Below are 15,533 nucleotides of genomic sequence, written 5' to 3' on the forward strand. Positions count from 1 at the left end.
ATATATATATATATATATATATATATATACATATGTACATACACACACATATATGTGTATATATATATATATATACATATATTTATTTATGGGTTTCAGCCACGTGGCTGTGGTCATGCTGGAGCACCACCATGACTTTCCGTCTTTATGCTGTGCTCTCTTCACGTTCCTTATATAGTCCAAGCAAGAGTTTTGATGGCACATCTGGTGTATAAGAGAATTTGACATCACTGCCCTAAACCATGTCTCATTTCGAGCCATTGGTTCGTCTGGTATCGTGGAGAGGAAAGTGTCGAATTTTGTCATGAAGACCTCAATATCCATGTCTTGCAGGTCTCTCAACTGTTTTGGCAGGGCATTAAAGAGCTGAGGTCCTCTGAAACCGAGGCTGTTGCAGTACCTTGTTCTTATGTGAGATGCATTGGACGGTACCCTTGGTACTATGCAGTGGTGACCTGTGCGGGCATTCGTGTAGTACTTGATACCAAAGTTTGATATATATATATATATATATATAGAAATATAGACTATGTATTATTCATTTAAAATGCAGAGATGCCTATAATAGGACATCTACTCGTTAGAAATAGCAGCAAAAGACTATATACCACAAAAATTAGGGATAATTTCGAAAGGAAATGAAAAATAAAAACTTTTACCAATCTATATTCTGTACCATGGTTTCAAGTAAGATAAAATTTATATATCTTACAAGGTCGGACTATCATCAGCAGAAATGACCAGACAACTTATGAAGCACGAGTCAATAAGCAGCATGGTTCGTGTTCCTATGTCTAATTTTTCAAAATATACCGCGTATTTGCGGCTTACCTAATCGGCAGCAAGAAATTTTTGTGGTATATAGTCTTTTGCTGCTATTTCTAGCGAGTAGATGTCCTATTATAGGCATCTCTGCATTTTAAATGAATAATACATAGTCTATTCACTGTTTTTACTCTCGCTAGACCACTGGTGGTAAATAAAACTTCAAAAATTTTTTTTGCTACCCTATAATTTATTAATATATAGAAATATATATATAAATGGATGTGTGTATTGTTTACAATTAACACGGAAATAGATAAACTGTAACCAGGGTAGCAGAAAATCACTCAAGTAATAAGGACGTAACACCCTATTTTTAAAGGTAGAAACTCCGGGTTGATGTGAAATATTTTGTATAATATATATAGATTAATAAATGGAGTTAAACGCAGGTGTTATTCAAGTTCTTTCACTTCCAATACATATTTCGTAGACAACATTAGTATTATTCCAAAGGAATAAAATGGTGTAAAACAATGTAGTCTCTTTAGGGAAAGAAAGAAATCAACCAAACTAATCAATGACATTTTAACAGAATGTGATGGATGTGTATAATGATGAACGGAATGCTATTAAGGTTTTTTAAAAACCGTTAGAGGATATAACGTCAAAGGAAGCCAAAAGAAAGAAATAAACAGAAAATTCCCCTCCTTGTGCTGCTCTACATCAGCTCCGTACCTGCTGTCACCTTCAATGTCCTTGCATATCTACTGCAACCCCTGCCCCAAAGCCTCTCATATTTCTCTCCATCATTTTCTCGTCACTTCATCCTGCCAACTCACTCAGCTTGAGCCTTTATATCATCTCACCTACTTTCACCACCCCTAATGGGTCTCAAGGGCATGTCAAGACACATCTCTGCCATCATCTCTCTCATTCTCACTCTATCTTGCTCTCCAACTCACTCTTTGCTTTCCATGCATCTACTCTACAGCAAAACACCTACATTTGTCCCCTCTATACCTTAAATCTTTCAAATAGCACAAAGTCACACCCTTCAATACTACTCCCACATACCCAGTTGTGGGATTTTTCTTTTGCATGGTACTTGATGACCCTGTTAGTACATGGTGTCATATACGAAATACTGGTGCTGGTGTCATGTAAAATGCATTGTCGCTGCTTCACTTTCCTATAATCATGAAGTGACTAATTCATTCTAACTTACATGTAACTCACCTCTTTTATATGTAAATCCTCTCTTTTTCATATCTTATAGTTTCTCCCCTCTTTGTCCTGTGAAACAATTTAAAGAAAAGATCCACCAAAAGAGCCTTCTTCAGACTTAAGGAGTACATGTAAAGAAATACATGCTTCTAAAACCAACATAAAGACTTCATTTCATAAGTTTTGATCATGGAGTAGAGAAATTGAAATATGATCATACATACAAGAACAGACCTTGCCAGAAGCTCATTGTAATTAGATCCTTGAAATTTGACTCTTCCTGTAATAGAATCCTTGTGTTTAGACCTTTCCTCTAATAAGACCCTTACAATTAGATCCTTTCAGTAATTTTCCATGTCTGTCAAACATTATTTTATTGAATATACATTTAATTAATTTCTTAATTTGATCGATCAAAAAAGGTTTTACAGTTGTTATTAGTACACTTTTGGCAAGGAAATAAAAACAAAAATTTTTTTTAAATAGTGCTGGAAAACAAGAATTTTGAATGAAACTTACTAATTCTTCTTGACGAGTTCTGGAGGTTTTAAGTTCTTCCAGCTCCTCCATTGCATTATCAAGACTCTGCTTTAACTCTTGTGACCTTCAAAAGTTATGAAGAAAGCATTTGTCACATAAACTTTAAAATGAGAATGGAGTGTAACAATGTGTGGCAATAGCTAACTTTTGGGAATTAAATCTTAAAGAAAGGCACAAAACTAAATTTAGTCCTGATTTACAGATCCAGAAATCTAAAATTTGACCAGGATTAGACACTTCCACCTCTAAAGTTCTTAACAATAACCCAGGCTAAAACTGAATGATAATGATAAAAAAAAAAACAGTACCAAATGTATTTGTGTACAATGTAATCCTGGAAAATATATATCTTTTTTGATATGCACCAACTTTTCTTTACTATTGTAAAGTGTGTGGATTGCAAGGCAGACCATGTTGAAAAATAAACCTCATTTGGTTACATTCCATGAGAGTATCTTTGTCGGCCTATGAACTTTTCAATCAACCCCAGCACGTGTGTGTGAGTATACACGAGGGGATGCTGAAAAGTTCCTGATTTAAAGGGTATCATGAAAGGCCTGGTTGGAGACCCAACCTTCCAAGTTCTTTTACAAGGTTTAGAAAAACTGAAGGAACACTACAATTGTGAATCTGAGAGGGGAATATGTTGAATAAAATTATAATTAACTGAGCCTCCTTTCTTTTATCCAAAGCCAGGAACTTCTTAGCACCTCTTCGTATGTACACACACACATATTTTTAATAGTAGTTTGACTCAGCACCACATGGCTTAAAGCTATGTGAGTGCATAGGACATGTCCATCTCATCAGCTGCTAGGAGTAGGTTTCTGGGAGTTTATACTGCTGTTGGTCAACTTAGGTCACATGATATTGATGTTATCAATGCAACACCAACTGCTTTTTATATTTCTAAACCCACATGTTCAAGCAGGACGTTGACACCACTTTAGTAGCAAGTTGCAATATAGTGTACAGAGACATCAATTCCTTGTATTGGGTATCAAACATGGTGGAGCGTGATTTTGGTGTAAGTCATAGCTCAATCATTGATCAGTGGAGTATGACTGCATTGGTGGCAATACTCTTTACATGGAAGTAACCAAATTTGATAGTGTTGAATTACAACTGAAGTTTTATAATCAATATAAGTGGGATGTTTACTATATGGGTAGCAGAGACTAAATACCCTTTCCTTGTGTATAGACAGCCAGGCCTAGGATAGTATATCTGGGTTGTCAGCTGCCAGTGGTTCAAGTTCATTAACATGGCAACCTTAACAATAAAGTAATTGGTTTCCCTATTGATGGATACTGTGGGTTGGTGGAGTATGTGTAGCCTCTTGCATGGAAACAGTTGGCAGTTGCAAGCTCCAAGTGAATAGGGAGAGGCCTTATCGATGATACTACATTTGATGTTGGGGAAGTCATTTCAATGTTCACAAGTCTCCAGATGAAGCAGGACAGTGGGGTAAAGTTTTCCTAATCCCTGCAACTGAATGAGTGCATACACTATGTATACCTTCCCTTAAAGTTGTTGGCTATCATGTCTTCGTAGTGTCTTGTGATGCCATCAGATGGTGTGAGTCTTTGAGAAGCAAGCTCCTTCCAGCATATAGTTGGGTGCTTTTTTTCATGCCACTAGCACTAATGAGGTCACCAAGTAAATTGCAAGATAGGAATTGAAAAGAAAAATCCCCCGCTCAATTATGGGATGTATTTGACAAAGGGGAAGTGGCTTTATGCCAGATGTTGAGAGGCTAAAGTATGCTAGAGCAACAAGCACAGATGTCTTGCCATATAAATACATGGCCACCCACATTACTTAATGGTGGGTGGGAGTAACTACAAAGAAGATAAAGATGGTGGTGTTGAGGTGTCAGAGATAACAAGGAGTGCAAAAAGGTATATATTTATAGCTTAAATTTCTGCCCAGATAAAACATAAAACCACATTTTTATTGTTATCTCTTTTATTTTCTGATTACTTCCTACCAGTCATCATTTGTTGTATTTAGGAGGACCTCAATTGAAACAACATCCGATATAGCTTACTTCTAAAATTTAAGGCATTATCACTAACATAAAGATTGTGTAGCATTTTTATAGTGATTTAATCTTTTCATTACAAATCAGTTAAGTTAGACAATAGATATATTTCCAGTCATACTATCCTGAAAATGATAACATACTTACAGGGATGCTGGCCAGCAAACAAGGGATAATATTTAGTTCTTATGTCTATTAGGTTGCCTTAATTTTTAAGTTAAAAAACAAAAAAAAAAAAAATTGCATATTATGCACAAAAATAACAGTAAAAAAATAACCAGTAGTAACGTTTTTTTGTAGAGTTAAAGGGTGATGAAAAATGGTCTTATGGGCAGGAAGAAATGATACTAATAAATCTTTACTTTGCATCCGTTGCAGCTTGTTCTTCTGTTTCACGGTCTTCACTAAGTTTTCTAACCACTTCCAAAAGACGCTGGTTCTGTACTTGCAACTCTTGGACACTTCTATGGAAAACAGAAAATGTTATATGTGTGAATGTGTGTGTGCGTATACACACACAGTTTAGTTAGCAAAATGTAGCAAAATTTTTGGTTGATGGGGATATATAATCCGAGTAGATTATAGTGACGGAAACATTATGTAGGTGAAAATAGAAGAACTTAAATGACTGCGTGATAAAAAAATTGGATATTCTCTAGTCTCTGTTTCCCTTAAACTGATTCAAGAGAGTTTGTGTGTGTGTGTGCATGCATATGTTCCTTATGCATTTGGAAACTCAGTTGCTGATTTTGACATATGGAGTGTCAAAAGATTCAGTAAAATTTTCGGCTACCAAATAAACTTTATTTTCATTTACATATTTCCTACATATCTCAACAACCAGCTATAGTTATTTGACATACACTGCTCTACAGTGACCAGGTTTCATTAGAAAGTGGAAATACTTTCACACTTTCAATTTCAACCAAAATTACAAAGTGTCATATTATGAGAGTGACAATGTGTGAATAATGAAAGTAATAATTCTCAGAATTAGTCATATCTGTTCTATAATAAAGAAAGCTGCTTATCTATCTACCAAAAAAACTATGTTTTTGGCACAACTTTTTTTTACTACTAAAATAACCTCAGAAATAAGGTCGAGTCACATAATTTTGAGGTCATTTTTGGGCAATATTTTGATTTGCTTCTAATGTCTCATTTTTGTCCAATGTTTCACACATGCATAGAATTCTATTCAGACAAACATTTATGAAAATGTACACATAAATATTGTATTCAAATAAGCCACAACCAAAAAAATTTCATTAAAAGACATCCATTTCTCTATACATTATGAGGAAATAGTCCCTCACTCACATCCTCACATAAATACAAAATAGATGTATGCATATGTGTTTATGTACATGTATATGAAAGATAATGTGTGTGTGTGTATGAGAAAGAGAGAGAGCAAGTGAGTGCCACTTACACATACATACGAATATTTACAATGTCCTTAACATTGGAAACAACGATTTTACTTAATCATGTTCATAGTTTTTATAAGAAAAATACAAGAGAGAGAGAGAGAAAGCAATTCTTTACTTACTTAAATGTGACCAATCTCTCAGAAATAAGTTGTGAAGAACTTGTCACCTCAGTAGAAGAAACTTCTTCATTAGCAACAATATGTCCACCTCGTAATTCTTCAACTTCACGCAGCAAAAACTGAACCTATTTTACAATACAGGATAAAAGGAAAAAGAAAAAAAAAAAATCAAAATACCTTTCTCTTTTCTAACTTATAGAAACAATATGGTAATAATGAAAATGAAGAGGGCAAAGCTGTTTCATCAGAGTGGGTTAACCTCATGTTAACCCTTTTGATGTCATAGAGATTTCTATCACAAAACTAGAGGCAGTTTCTATGTTATGTTCCAAACCTCAGTTTGAGACTTACAGGTAGTTGTATTTCATTAGAAATATTTTAACAAAAGATTAACTAAAAGTATATTTCATCCCTTGCTCAATATAAAGTTAGACTTCAAAATGTGAAAAAAAATTTTTTTGGCTAAACATTTGAGACAGTTATAGACATGCTTTAAAGTGATAGAGTTTCCTCAGTAAAAATGTAGCCTCGAGTTTAGGTTGTTGAGATAGACAAAAGTAGATTTAATGCATAAAATATTTAAAAAGGCTCGCCTAAGATTAAATAAGTATTGAGTCATACTTGATTTATGCATTTTTACCATATCTTAATTGGTGTAATCTTGAAACATCTTTGGATGATATGTGTGTGTGTGTGTGTGTGTGTGTGTACATGTGCAATGGAATTTATATCCATTTTTGTCAAGGGTGAGAGGGGCATAATGTATTCTTTAAATGAATTATTTTCACAGATGCACTTTTATGAATTAGGAGTCAAATAATTTACATCATTATGTCAAAATGCCTTCATATGCTCAATAGTCCAACGCTTGAACTGAAACCGGCACACACATACATATATTCACAGATATGTCCATATATCTCTCTATGCATTCATTATATTCTGCTGAATAGAATTCACAAGAAAACAATTTTTAAAAAAATCAAAGAACAAAAAACAAACTAGAGTAAATAACAATTCAACTAATGAGATTGGTTCTGAGTATTATCAACATCTTGTTTTGGTTGTAATACCTGCAGTATAGTACATAGATACTCCTTTTGATCTTGTGAGATCTCACTTCCTCATTTCTCTCTCTTCCATTGTCAATACACAAAATATTCTCACCCAACATTCAATGTCCATCCACATTATATGCCCTACTACAGCAGTTACCTTTCCTAAACAAATCAGCTAAAGACTCAAACCTAACATCTAATTTAATGCATTTGTATCACTGCACTTCCTTTAAGCAAATATAATCTCTTAGCCTTCACAGATCTTTCATGTTCACTGTTTCAATTTACTATTTTGAAGATAGGCCGAAGACCAAACCTGAAGGAGAAAGAAAAACTTACCTGTTGTCCCAAGTCTGTTGATTGTTGTGTCAGCCTTTTTATTTCTCTCTGAGAATATGTCATACGTCTACGCGTTTCCTCAGTCTCACTACGAAGCTTTTGTCCTTCCTTGAAAATGAAAAATAAAAATGTAAATGTCATCCATAAACTATTTTCTACCTTTACCAAGGACTGCCATACTATAATTCTCACAGTAGAAAAATAACAGTTATCAGTAAATCAAAAAAAGTATTTGCAAAAATAGATGCTACGGTACATAAATATACAAAGTGCATAAGATATTTGAGGACAGATTTATGTTTATAAAAAAAACAGTTATATATAATAAGATAACTTTATTTATCAAAAATTGCTATGAGGATAAAAATAAACCTTTTCTATAATGTTATTCAATAAAGCCACCTTCAGCTTCAACAACTGCTTCTATATGAGATCTAAATCATCTACATACTCGAATCAAGTGGTCCTGATTCATTTTGGGCATTACTCTAACTATGGCAACTTTCAAAGAATCTTTGGTGTTATGGGCATGTTCATTGACCTCTCTTTCAACTACACTCCACATGTAGTAGTCCAATGGATTGAGATCTGGGGAATTAGGAGGCCAAATGTTAGGGGTTATGTGATTATGAAAATTTTCAGCCACCCATTCCTGTGTTACTACAGCCATGTTTGATCGTGCAGAGTCTTACTGAAACACATATGGCCATCTACTGCATACATTGTCTATCCAGGGCTTAACAATTATCTCCAGGACCTCACTGTAGGCAGCAGAGTTAACTCTAAGGCCTTCTGAAAAGAAGTAAGGACGCATCACATGTCCTTCATTGCTGACAACCCCTAAAACCATGACAATTGCAGGAAATTTTGTATGCATAACACTTGGAACTTCAGAAGGGTCTGCACATAAACATCTGTCATTTCTTCTGTTAATTTATTTGATCTTAGTCGAAGTTGTTCTCGTTTGAGAAAAATCAAATCAAATCTTCTTCTACTGGATTTTTCAGTTTGTTTAAGAGCCTTTTAGATCTGACATAGTGATTTTCTTTTGCTGACAAATTGACCTTTCCTCATCATATAAGACTTATATCTGATGTCTTCGTGGACAACATTTGTGATTGTTCCTTCTGACACATGGAGATCTTTTGCAATTGACCTCATGCACATTCTGGGAATGTAATCAATGGCTTGTTGAACTTGCTGGATAAACTCAGGTGTTCTGATGATTTCAGAGCGTTTAGAATGCTTTTTATGCTTTGATACTGGTGATACGTTTCCATCTTCAGTCCCTAGCTCCTTACAAACTTTATAAACTAAAGATCTGGCAACTTCCCAGAATCGAGGTATTTCTAAATCGCTATGCTCAGCCCTTATGACCACAATAACAGCATGCCTCTTCATTTTTTGAGTAAGCTGAGGGTCTGCCATTATTATTTTCTGAAACAAAGATTATACAGAGTTAGCAAAAAATGCAGCAATGACCCAAAAAAAGGTATGTCTCAAATACCTTACTCACCCTGTATAAAATAAGTTATTTTTCATCTAAAGGATACAGCATAAGATTGAGGGTTACTTATTTGTTCTCCTATACAATGTATTTTAGTCATCATACCTCATCACTGCCATTATTTAATGTCTACTTTTCCATGCTAACATAAGACTGACGTAATTTATTGGGATAGATTTCTTCTGGGCAGGTGCTCCTCCTGATACTAAGCCTCACCTGTTTCTAAGCAACGTAATATTTCTGTGGCCTAATGTTTTTCACAAGACTGGAAACAACATCACTTTATGACAGTGATGCTTGTTTACAACATCAAGTTATGCCAAGAGAACGGTGCACGCAAACATACACACATGTCAGTTTAAGGGGATCCAGTAAATTGTGATGAAAAGCTTGTAAGCATCTAGCATATATAAGGCCTGTACAGAAAACTCAAAGGAAAACATAATCCATTCATCTTCTCAGCCCACTGTTCATGGGAGGGTTGTGTCCTCAGGTACATCATCCATAGGGTCCTATCAGAAGCAACCGTCATTACAGTTTCTAATAGGATTCCCAAATGTGACTAACACAGACCATGGATATAATCCAAGCAGCTCGTTCTTGATCCACCTCTAGGTTTCCTGCTGGTTAGCTCAGCTTGAAGAATCTGTCAGGCAATTCTTACTTCTGACATTCTGATCATGTCGGTAGTACTGGAGCTATGACCTCTCAAATGCAGAGAAGTAGTAGCTCAACCTGGAGAAACTTCCTGATCTCCAAGCTATACACCCTATCAAGTAATGTTACTCCAGAGATCATTGAGCAGAACCTATTTCAATCACTTGTATTCAGAACTGTATTCTTTCAGAGATGACCCAACATTCATAATGATAAGTTAGGATAGGCATGAAAACTAAATTGAAGGGAATTAGTTAATTTCTTTTGCCAACCTTTCCTCTTCTGAGGATCAAATGCTGGAACTGGTGCATTACTGTACTAGCACCTGCAATTCTAGCATCCAATTCAGCCTCCTGCCTTCTGTCATTCAGGAATATGGTCCCAAGATATTTAAAATTCTCCTCAACAGTTGTTCCCTCTGAACTTGTATCAGGGTCCTTTGTATCCCATCCCATACCTTCAAGAAGTTGCAAGCTTACTGCTAGTTGTACCAGTATTTGGTGGAGACTGCAATATATTTATTGAATAGCCCACCCCTCTACTTAAGATTTGAATATGTCTGTCTCTTGTTAACTTGTGTGACGACAATGTGGTATGGTTGTTCTTTTGAACCACTTCCAATAATTCCTCCAAAAACGACAATATAAAAGGGTTTCAAACATATTTATAACAACAAATAACTTACAAACTCCAGTTATTGCAACATTATCATCACTAACAACTTACCAACATAGCAGTATCCAATTTGTGTGTAAGCTGTGTTATAGTATGTAAGGCTTGCTCATAATCTTCTCGCTGCTGCCTTAAGATAGGGGCTTTTTCTTCAATTTCTTGCATAATCTGATCCAAGTAACTCTTCAACCTTTTGTTTTCTTCCTTCTCTAGCTGTAATTCTTCAATGGCTTGAACATATTCATTGTAGATCTAACAATGGAATGCAAAAGAAAATATAGTGAAAACCGGTCACAACAATCAATTGTCTAAAACAAAATAGGTACACACAACCTTAAGGGGAAGGGCGTGTGTGTGTGCATGCAAGTGTTTGAGTCTATGTTTGTATTGCAATGGTATCAAACTTGGAACTATGTGGTCATAGAGAAAACTTCTTCACCACACATCCATGAGTATGTTCCAGATTTTAAAATATTTAAAAAAGAAAAAGATCATGAAAATAATTAAATTTGTTCAAAACTTATTGGTGCAGTATTGAGAAACTCATTTTTCAATTTTGGATGACTTCTCATGCTATAAGGCGTAAAAGATTTTTTTTTCTTTTTGGTAAACATTGTAAATGTTGTTGCTATTCCTATTTTTATTTTCATTTGTCTTTTGGGAAAGTGAAAATGTTTGCACACAAATTATATTAAAATATTTCTTGAACCATGTTAATAATGATAACCACCACTTATTAGTATTCTTCACTATTCCCTTCATAATCATCATTATCACTGCTGTTATAATCCACTCAAGTTAAACCTGGCATTAACAAAAACAAAATTTTAAAAAACGGCAGAAAGAAAAGAGATGGAAGTTACCTGTGTCAGTGTCATACCAGACTTGAGTAGTTTACTCGTTGCTGCAGCTGTAGGCGAAACTGATGCTATACTTTCAGCAGACATTTCTGTACCACACACTAGAGATAAATAAACAACAGCAATAAAAATAATGATTTCCCCTGTCTGCCACCAGAGTGACAGGTAAAGGAGACAATACAAAGGCAGACATAGGAATGATACGAAGAAAAAATTAAAATAGAACTGTACATGGTATACAATATCAACAATAGAAAAGAAGTATATTTAATGCACATTAGTAAAAAAAGAAAAAGAAAAATGACAATGATGCAATCTTTTTGACACAGGAGAGAGCCTCTATCACCAATCAAAGAAACCCTCATCCAAGATCTTGAACAAAAAGGAGGAGTGTTCTCTCTAATATTGTTCTCTGACTCATAAGTCTACACTTATAATGGTGCCATCCACTCTTACCACTTTCATCTACATACACAAACATATAAATATAGTCCACAGATGAGATCCAAATATACTCCATATAGAAGACAGCAGTACTCAAAGATTCAAACTAAGACTCCAATGTCTTTACAGGGCATCATATGTATGAGGTCTGCTCAATTACTATCCGGACTGTTGCCATAGTTACAAAGCTGAAGCACACAGAGTGAATCTGCTTGGCACAGATTGACCTTGAATTCATCTGTGCATGTGCACTAAGTTCAAAGATTCTAGCTCACTTCCGCTGTTTACAGCAGTGCTTCGAAGGAAGGTATGTAGCATGTGATCATTGCATTGACCATAACAGAGAAAGTTGTCATGGTGATACCTGCTCAGAGGCCTAGGCAAAGTAGCAGAAAGTGTATGGAGAGGAGTGTACGATCTGCACACAAGTGTACAAATGGTTCAAACATTTCCAAGATGATCGAAAAATTGTCAATATTGACGAACATTCTGCAACCAGCAGAACCAAGTAAAATATTACAGATGTGCATGCAACTGTGAGAGAAAATTGTCAAATCACTGTTCATTAGTTATCAGATGATGTGCAGACTAGTTATGGTTCAGTTCAGTCCATTATCACTGAAGATTTGTGTATGAGATGCGTGTCTGCCAAAACTGCTTTCAGCTGACCAAAAAGACACCTAGCTTTCAGTTGCACAAGATCTCATAGTGTTGGGAACAATGGAAACTTTTTGAAAACTTTGCATAGGTGTAATAACTTGGCCTGTACTTTTCCAGGTTTATAACCTTAAGAATATTACTTTTCATGCTCGCATTTTTCCATGTAATCCATGATTTTTCCAGACATTACTGTTATAATCAATAATGTGTCAATTAATAATTTAGGATTTTACCTTATAAACTACTGAGTAGGGGGATACATTGGCTGCTATTTTTAGCGTGTTGAGTGACCAGGTAGAGGCTCTTTCACTGGTTTAACTGTGTGATGAGATGTTTTTCACATATATGTATAATATGCATATATATCATCAGCAGAAGTTAGAGTAAGTCAAAAGCTGAGAGTATTGGCATTTATCAAACACGAATTTGTCCATTGTCACTCTGTAACTTCTAAAATACAAAATTTTGTCGAAAACGTTAAGAGTAAACCCTGTTGTATGCGACACATTCTACCAGTATCAGAAGTTTCAAAGTATTTAGTTAAAAAGAATTAAATAAATAATCTGTATGTCAAATTGAATAAATCCAAAACGGATAAAAAGCAAAGTTGACCTCAGCGGAATTTGAACTCAAAATGTAAACACAGGCAAAATACTGCTAAGCAGTTCACCCAAAACGCTAATGTTTCTGCCAACTCAGCGCCATAGGACATAAACACTCATCTTAGCAATATATTCTTTATTCTTATAGCTGAAGCGTTACTTCCTTACTCTCTTACTTACTGACACAAAATCTCATGACATTTCACCCCAGAACTTTTCTTTCACTAACTTTTGTTCAATGCGACTAGCAACTCTAAATTCCTCATACATTTTTCTATCATTTAAGCCTAAGAAAAGTATACTTTTATTTTAAAATTAAAAAGTTTATGTTAATTGAAGGTGTATAAGTGCCTTACTGCCCCGCTTAAGGTCGCAGACGTTTTGATGTAACTTTTTTTCTACTGAACCAAATCTCAAACTATTTATGCCAGAGAGTAGCTGAGGAGGTGTCCTCTTAAAAACTGCGTTGGGAACAATGGAAACTTTTTGAAAACTTTGCATAGGTATAACAACTTGGCCTGTACTTTTCCAGGTTTATAACCTTAAGAATATTACTTTTCATGCTCGCATTTTTCCATGTAATCCATGATTTTTCCAGGCATTACTGTTATAATTAATAATGTATCAACCACTACCGTAGTTGAATCAGGTGCGTGGGTATACTTCTTGAGGAAAAATGGGTGGATAAGGTAATAGAGGTAGTCAGAGTATGCGATAGAATACTTAAGATTAGATTAGTCCTTCACCATGAGTTAGCAACCATTATCTCGGCCTATGCCCCTCAGCCGGGGCTACCCGATGGACAGAAAGACTGATTTTATGACACCCTCTTGCAGACTACTTTGCTGACGAATGACAGGGACCTTCTCTTTGTGGCTGGTGACTTCAATAGACATGTTGGACAACATTCAGGGGGCTTCCATGGAGGCTATGGTTTTCATTCCCGCAATGAAGAGGGAGCCAGGCTGCTGGAGTTCTGTGATGCAAATGATCTTATGGTTTGCAATACTAACTTCAGGAAACCTGCCAGTCACCTACCGTTCTGGCAGACACACTAGCCAAATTGACTACATCCTCGCCAGGAAGCAGGAAAGATGGCTGCTTATAAATGCCAAAACCTTCCCAGGTGAAGAATGTACCCCACAACATAGATTAGTAGTTAGTGACTTCAGGATCAGGGCTAAATGGTTGCCCAGAAGATGACCAGCATGGAGGAGAAGGGTCTGGAAGCTTAAAGATCCTGCGAATGGACAGAAATTTAGACATATTCCTCTAAGCCTCTGACGAAATAGAGGGGGATATAGCTTCATACGATGTAGAAGACAACTGGAGGTTTCTGCAGGACAACCATCTGAGGGCCACTGACCAGATCTGTGGATGGTGCAAAGTCCCCTCCAGACCCAAAATAACGTGGTGCTGGAAAAATGTTGTTGACAGGGCTATTAAACAAAAGAAACAGGCTTGAAAAGACTGGAAGAATGGAGGTAACAGGCAATTGTATAAGATTGCCAGAAAGGAAGCTAGGCGACAGGTTTATCTAGCCAGAGGGGAAGCAAATAGGAAAAAATTTGCCAATGTTCTGCGCCATGAGGAACCAAAAATTTGAGGTATTTCGTGTTGCAAGACAGTGTGTGAGAGAGAATCGTGATGTCGTAGGAGAGAAATGTGTTCGCATGGATGAGAGTACACTTGCACTAAATGAGGCCGCAAAGAAAGAGGTTTGGAGACGCCACTATGAAAGGTTGCACAATAAAGAGAACGTATGGGAGAAAGAGAGTCTGCCGAATGTCGACCCAACAGAGGTACCAGCTATCCAAGTTGACAAACCATGGTAGATAAAGCAATTAAGAGTATGAAGATAGAGAAACCCCCAGCCCATCAGGAATCCCAGCAGAGATGCTCAAAATATCTAGCAGTGTCGGCTATAGCCTAGTCACCCGTATTGTTAACCAGGTGATACATGAAGGAGTCATACCCAATGACTGGTATAGCAGCACCATAGTCAACTGCTGCAAAGGTAATGGTAACACTTTAAATACAAATAATTACAGAGGTATCAAGTTGCTGGATCAGGTAATGAAAGTCATGGAGAGGGTCATAGCCAAACTAATTAGGGAGAGAGTCAGTTTAGATGAGATGCAGTTTTGGTTCATTCCAGGGAAAAGCACCACTGATGCTATATTTCTGGTAAGACAGCAGCAGGAGAAATACCTAGCCAAAGATAAACCTCTGTACCTGATTTTCGTCAACATGGAGAAAGCCTCTGACAGGGTCCCCCGAACCCTTATCTGGTGGTCAATGAGGAAACTAGGGATACAAGAATGGTTAGAGAGATGCTGTCAGTAAGGTGAGGGTTGGCAACGAGTACAGTGAAGAATTCCAGGTAGAGGTAAAGGTCCCCCAAGGTTCAGTCCTCAGCTCCCTCCTATTTATCATAGTACTCCAGGCAATAACACAGGAATTCAAGACAAGATGCCCCTGGGAGCTCCTCTATGCTGATGACGTTGCACTAATTGCTGAGTCACTATCAGAACTAGAGGAGAAGTTTTAGGTGTGGAAGCAAGGACTAGAATCAAAGGGCCTTAGAGTCAACCTAGCTAAAACCA

At 36.3% G+C, this 15,533-nt stretch overlaps 1 protein-coding gene across 4 annotated transcripts in view; it reads right to left on the reverse strand.

Moving 5' to 3' along the window:
• Positions 1-15,533, reverse strand: part of LOC106884301 (nucleoprotein TPR) — a 163,596-nt gene that overhangs the window by 136,291 nt on the left and 11,772 nt on the right. For all 4 annotated transcript variants that reach the window (XM_014935610.2, XM_014935611.2, XM_014935612.2 and 1 more), the window contains exons 7-12: positions 11,225-11,322; positions 10,416-10,613; positions 7,526-7,633; positions 6,129-6,253; positions 4,939-5,040; positions 2,512-2,596 (exon numbers count right to left, since the gene is read on the reverse strand). In XM_014935610.2, the coding sequence (XP_014791096.1) occupies positions 2,512-2,596; positions 4,939-5,040; positions 6,129-6,253; positions 7,526-7,633; positions 10,416-10,613; positions 11,225-11,322 (716 nt within the window). The remainder of the gene's footprint in view (positions 1-2,511; positions 2,597-4,938; positions 5,041-6,128; positions 6,254-7,525; positions 7,634-10,415; positions 10,614-11,224; positions 11,323-15,533) is intronic.

Source organism: Octopus bimaculoides, chromosome 7, assembly GCF_001194135.2.
Source record: "Octopus bimaculoides isolate UCB-OBI-ISO-001 chromosome 7, ASM119413v2, whole genome shotgun sequence".
NCBI lineage: Eukaryota > Metazoa > Mollusca > Cephalopoda > Octopoda > Octopodidae > Octopus > Octopus bimaculoides.